This window comes from Amphiura filiformis, chromosome 14, assembly GCF_039555335.1.
Source record: "Amphiura filiformis chromosome 14, Afil_fr2py, whole genome shotgun sequence".
Taxonomy (NCBI): Eukaryota; Metazoa; Echinodermata; class Ophiuroidea; order Amphilepidida; family Amphiuridae; genus Amphiura; species Amphiura filiformis.
In genome coordinates, this window is record NC_092641.1 from 38,954,878 (window position 1) to 38,960,957 (window position 6,080).

Here is a 6,080-nt window from a genome sequence, read left to right on the forward strand (position 1 = left end):
ATGATATGGTACCGCGTGAACGCTGTAGTGTGCAGGGCGATCGGATATAGTCAATTAAATAAATGTTTTGATGAATGAATCCAAGTGTGTCAAAATATTGGATCCAACACATAATGATAAAATTGAATGCTTTACGCCCAATATTTATTCGTCTAAAGTCTATGAGTTTTAAAATATCGTCCAATATTTTAAAACGCATAGCTCGACCAATAAATATGGGCTCAATCAACTCAATTTTATATTAAAATCGCATACATCTATTTCTATGGTAATTAATCTGATTATTACGTCACTTCTATAAAGAATTGCAGTATAATCTTTCAGTATACAGCCACTATAAATACGCTCATTGCTTCATTTGGTGCCCCAATGATTATTATACACCAAGCGTTAACAAAATAGACCCTATCGAATTCGCTGTAGAATAGGATCGCGATGTAACAGGATTAATTACCATTGCGATATAGGTGCAAGTTGTGCAACCATTTTTCCGACTGCACTCATCACCTGTCATGTATGTGTAGGCATATGTGTGCAATCATGTATTAAATAATACCGCTCTTTTCGAAGACGGTAATCGTACAGGTGTGAGTGAAACGTACAAGTGTGAAATTTCCATAGAATTATACGATACAGGTCTGTATGCCTATTCTTTGATAATCAATGGTGCGATGCAGAGTAATAGCGTAGGACCTACGTCTAGTGCAGGGCAATACATTCAAAAATTATTGTTTTCACTTATCTACGTCCTCATTTAAATAAAATTCAGTTTGATAGGTTTTCATATAAATGGTTGTGGAATCGAACTAAAGACATGTCCCAGACACTGAGAACGGTCTACCAACATGGCCGCCATTTCAATTGTCATACCATTCCGGGTGGTTTATTCGATAGGGTCTATAGCAGGTGTTCGGGAATCCCCATCAGCTCTGTTCTGACTCAACCCTGATGGCAGTATTTACCGGGCCATACTGGTAATCCGTATTGTCACATAGGCCTATACATGTTATAGGTGCTTAATGAATGATCCAACAATGGCGACGAGGACGATCGATAACATAGTAGATTGAACTGAGATTGCGCTATTGCACAAGTCCTCGTCCGAGCATGCGCACATATCGCCAGTCACAGATATGGTATCCAGTCCCGAGAGGTATTCGCCAAGGGTTACTTTTTCGGTTGGATCTACGAGGCAACCTTCACCTGGATCATCAGCTGTAGCAGCTACAAGACATTTTCTTTCTTCAGTTTTAGTCACCGTTTCTGCAAAATAAAAATTACATCATTCTTTAAGTTTTTTTTATAACCACGACGCGTACGACAGCATAATTTGTCAGTCCGCCCCTCTCAACGGCCACTTATATGCTTTTATGTGTTGTCATCATCAAACCTAAACAGGTGAAAATACCAACCCTAATCACTGAGCAGCTTGTGAAATGGGGCCGGACCCTTTTCACTGACCAGTTGCATTTACCCTTTTCACTAGCTGATCTACCATAAAAAGGTACCCTTTCCACTTAACTACTAGGAAAAAGAAGTTTAAACAGCCACTTTCATGGATTAACAGCCACTTTCATGGATTAATTGAACTTTCTTGTTTATTTTGATTTTTTTGTTATTGCAAAATGGTAAAAATGCTGCAAAAAAATAACCTTCCTTTAAAATTCATACCCTAAATGCTGACTTGCTGGCGCTAAAAGTATACCCTTTTCCCCAAAATGGTGGGACAGGGGTCTGACAATTGTCACTTTGCATCAAAAATTATTATCTGCCTTATTACATTGATAGGGATTGTGATATGTTCTTGGTACCAAAGATTCCATTTTTGATTCCAAGTTACATAATATAGAGCATCCGTATTCTTGGAAAAGTGAAGCACTGAGAAACATTTAAGGGGCGAACCATTTGATTTCCAGGGGTGGGAGTTTTTTGGAAAAAAAAATCTGCCATACCCCTGCGGAAGATTTAAGACAAGAATTCCACAAAGGGAGTATGTTTTTCAAATGGAATTGGTTAGGGATAATTATTTTGAAACCCATACCCCCATGTGCATTATTAACCTATCTTCCACAACAGGAGCGAGATTTCAAGGGGACGTACATACCAACTGTATGGAAGACTTCAGCTATATGATCTTCCAAGAGTCACGGTGGATCGTCTAAAGATCAGGCCTGTCGGGACGAATTAGAAAGTGGTGCGGCCGAAAGTGGTGAAACCCCCAGAAGGGGCAGAGCCCCGAACATAGCCCATTCCACTTACCGATGCCGATAACGCTTGTTTTTATATTTATATTCAGGGTGAGACAGCGAGCCTCCTCGCCGGCGCCAGCGGTACAATTCACCGTAGACTGGCCGTCAGGGTTGGTCAAGCAGTCTGCGTCGCCTTCACCAGATGCGCCCCAATCAAAGCCGGCAACCGACTTTACTCTGGACCATGAACATTCGACACATTCAAGGGCGTCTCCTGATGGAAGTAACAACATTAATGAAATAAATTATAATTTGCAAATTTTTGCGAAAAACAACAAGATAACGTTTCATACTGCTTAAGGGTACTTGCCCATCAGTTTCATTAAGGGGCGTGTTTGAAAAACGGCACAGCACATTAGTACAAAGAATAAAAAATACTAAAATTTTCACCGGGGTTCGAACCACTGCCAATTGCATATGAATGCTAAAGATGCCTACTGCGCCACGGTGACTGTGGTTAACATTCGGCGATTTTCAAAGATATACATATCAACATGTTTCTAGTGTATTGAAAATCAGATTTTGGTAGGAATACGGTCATAGAAAGACATATGACTCTACTTGTCTGTTTGTTTTTCATTTAATACAAATTAATTTTGATGACTTGAACTGGTACGACTCGTAGGACTCGTGATAAACGACGATTAATTTAGTAATAATAAAATGAAAACGCTGGGTCATACACGACGTCATTTGTAATTCATGTCAAAACCTGGGGAGGACCACACACATCCGTGTTGCATGTATACGTGCGCAATCGATACTCAATGATCCAGACAATAGCGGTTGAATATACCGCCCTTATGTATGCACCTGCGTATTTTCCTGTGTTATCCAATGGCGCAATCAATGGTGGTGCGCTCTCTTGGGATTTTGAATATATCGCATGTTGAGAAATTATTGTTTTTATTAGTTTTGTATGGTCAATATGAATATGAGTTAGTTTTAAATAAAACAATAAGGCATAAGGGACCGTTCACAAACACTTTACAGACCTCAAAAATTTCATGGCCCCCCTTTTTTACATGAAAATTATGGGTCAACCCCATAGAAAAGCATATAAACTCAATTTTTCCAGGAAAATTTGTGGTCATTTTTTTCAGGCCCCCCTTAAGAGGGTCAAACATTTTCAGGGTCCCCTTTTTGCATCAGCACCCCCCTTACAAGTGTTTGTGAACGGTCCCTAATGTTGTGTGATTGCCGGAGACTTCCTTTAAAAAATATTGTAAATACTTTATTTGGCCCTGTACAAATGTCTGAAAAAATTTGACTTTCAAATTATATTGTTCTTGTAGGTTGGCCCTTATGATCACAGAACCTTCCAGCCTGTTTCATGTATATTAGCAAGGCTACAGAACGCATCTAAGCTTCCTTTTTCAAAAGTTATAACCGAATTTATAAAAAATGAAAATGAATCAAAGTGGCCTCAAAAAAGGAAGCGGGAGGAGACGAGAAACATTCTCTATTATTTACTTGGCCTAACCAGGGAAGTGCCACTAGGCTTTCCCTGGCCTAACACAGCACGCGCTCATTGCGCTGCTTACTACACAGAAAAAATGCGGAGTCAATACCCATTTTGCTATATCATGCATCTGTGCAAGTCATTCGCGATTTGACTCGCTTCCTAAAAAGAATAGTCACAAAATGACTCATTAGTGTTAACGCGCCAAATATGAAGTGACTCGGTAAGAGCTGGTGAAGTGAGTCAACAGCTGGCAAAGTAAGCAGTGGCGGCGCCAGGATTTTTTCGGGGAGCATGTTGGGGGCGGGGGAGTGAACTTTAGGGGGGGGGTGCAAAATCAACAAATTTAGCGCAAAAATGGCGTAAAAAGTGGACATTTTCGTAATTTTGGGTTTTTACGGGGGGAGGGGGCGGGGACAACAGGGTGGGGACAAGAGTTCCCCCCCCCGTGGCGCCGCCACTGAAAGTGAGTCTAAGTCGACTTGAAATTTTTCCTTTTAGGAATAATTTGTTTCGGGCCAGTATGCACAGGGGGCATGATCATATTCATATTCATAACCCCCTTCAGATTTCACACCACCAAATAGAATTATATGGTTGTGCGCCCTTAATTTCACTTCTCAGAAAAACGCATTGATTCTGAGCAGAAATTTGCATAATTTAAGCCAAATTTGGATTGGTCATGATTAATAACATTATTTCCTGCAAGTGAACTTTTAATGATTTTAAGCAGCCTTTTCTTTCCAGAAACACTGGCATGGTTTTGCCTGTAAAATAGGCAATTCCCGGGCATCGTAGACTTCGAGGGCCAGTCGTAAAAAATAATGACGGTCAACCTATATTTTTTCCCATCCAGGAGGGATCAGGCAAGGGCTGATTTCAACCATCATAGCTGTCGCTTAAAACTGAGTCGCTCCTGTGAAGAAAAAATGACGTTTTCTTAAGGCAAATTTAGCACATATCTCTATGGGACTCTGATTTGGTGGTGTGAGATCTTCAGGAGGAAATAGCAGCTCCCATGTACATTGTATTAATCTTACCTGTTTGTGTTATTGCGCAGATCCATAGGACGCACGCCGTCAGAGCTAATGTCTTGAAACCGCAAACTGAAAACAACGCAAAACATAAAAGTTACTAAAAAGAAATACCAATACGGAGATTATGATTTTATATCATCACACACCCACTGGGAATTATGATATTAGTTCCCGCTTTAGTTCGACCTGTGCTGACCTAATACATGTAGGCCTAGCACTGACATTTTTCTACTTTAGGTCTAGCCTATTGCATCTGTTTGGATGAGAGGATGTCCTCCCATACTGACAGGTGAAGGAGAAAAAGTAAAGGATAGGCCCTAAGTCGTTCAAATATTTATTTGATATTTTTGAAATGAAAAATTATGCAAAAAAATAAAGAAAACAGCAGTATTGGCGAAGCTTAAAAACATGTAGCTAATTTGTATACTGACATAATGTCCTTCTGAAAATTAAACATGATCAGCTACAAAAAAATGCTTGATGACCAGCCATGATAACTGATCGAGCCTCTCGGAGCACGTCGCTTCATCATCTTTAAATAAGTTTTGAAAGTTCTCCCAGCACTGGTAAAATAAATACATACTAAACAGATTACATGTACGTAATTTACAAAATCATACAAAAGCGGGTACTTACTCATTTTTCGTGTTAGCACAAGGTGGGTGATAATAGGTAATAGTAGGCAAAAAGTAAATTGACTCAAGTCTTGCTACATGTAGTTCTCACTTCGAATGAGTTCTGAGTTATGACTGATTACAAGATATACAATAATATCTTCTTATGAATGGAATATTTGTTTTGGGCGTCCATAGAAACCATTGATTTCCAAGGATACCAGTACAGGACAGTATTGGAAGGAAAGAAGGAAGGAACACGCATGCGCAAAAAAAGATGCTCAGAAAATCGTTGAATAATCTTTACATATTGTTATCATTGGCTGAATGAGTTTTATTGATAATTTTATTAGGCCTTATCCGAAGATTGCAAAAAGTGACATCCCACAATTCGCTGCGCACAAATTCTTTGAAACAGAATTTCGAAGTTAATATAAATCATTTCATAATTATGATCAACTGTAGGCCTACTTATAATTTACAACTTGCTTGAATTGTATGCGCTCTTAATCTACATGATCATAGAAGCAACTAGGCAAAAATAAAGTTTTTTTCCGTATGTTCAAATGGCCATATATATGTTTTTTCAAGAAGGTCGAAGCGTTTATCTCGATGGTAGGAGCATGGTCGGAGAGCCGGGAGGTACGGTATGTATCGTAGGACTGGCTAGCGAGTCTACGGGAGTCTGATTCCAGGTGTCTTAACTCGTTCATATAGT

At 39.5% G+C, this 6,080-nt stretch overlaps 1 protein-coding gene across 1 annotated transcript; it reads right to left on the reverse strand.

Annotated features, from left to right (window-relative positions):
• Positions 1-747: 747 nt before the first annotated feature.
• Positions 748-5,599, reverse strand: LOC140170060 (uncharacterized). Its single transcript, XM_072193380.1, has 4 exons — positions 5,385-5,599; positions 4,752-4,817; positions 2,260-2,463; positions 748-1,263 (listed from the first exon to the last, which is right to left on the reverse strand). The coding sequence occupies exons 1-4, from the start codon at positions 5,386-5,388 to the stop codon at positions 1,007-1,009; spliced, it is 531 nt and encodes a 176-aa protein (XP_072049481.1). The 5' UTR covers positions 5,389-5,599; the 3' UTR covers positions 748-1,006.
• Between the last annotated feature and the right edge of the window lie 481 nt (positions 5,600-6,080).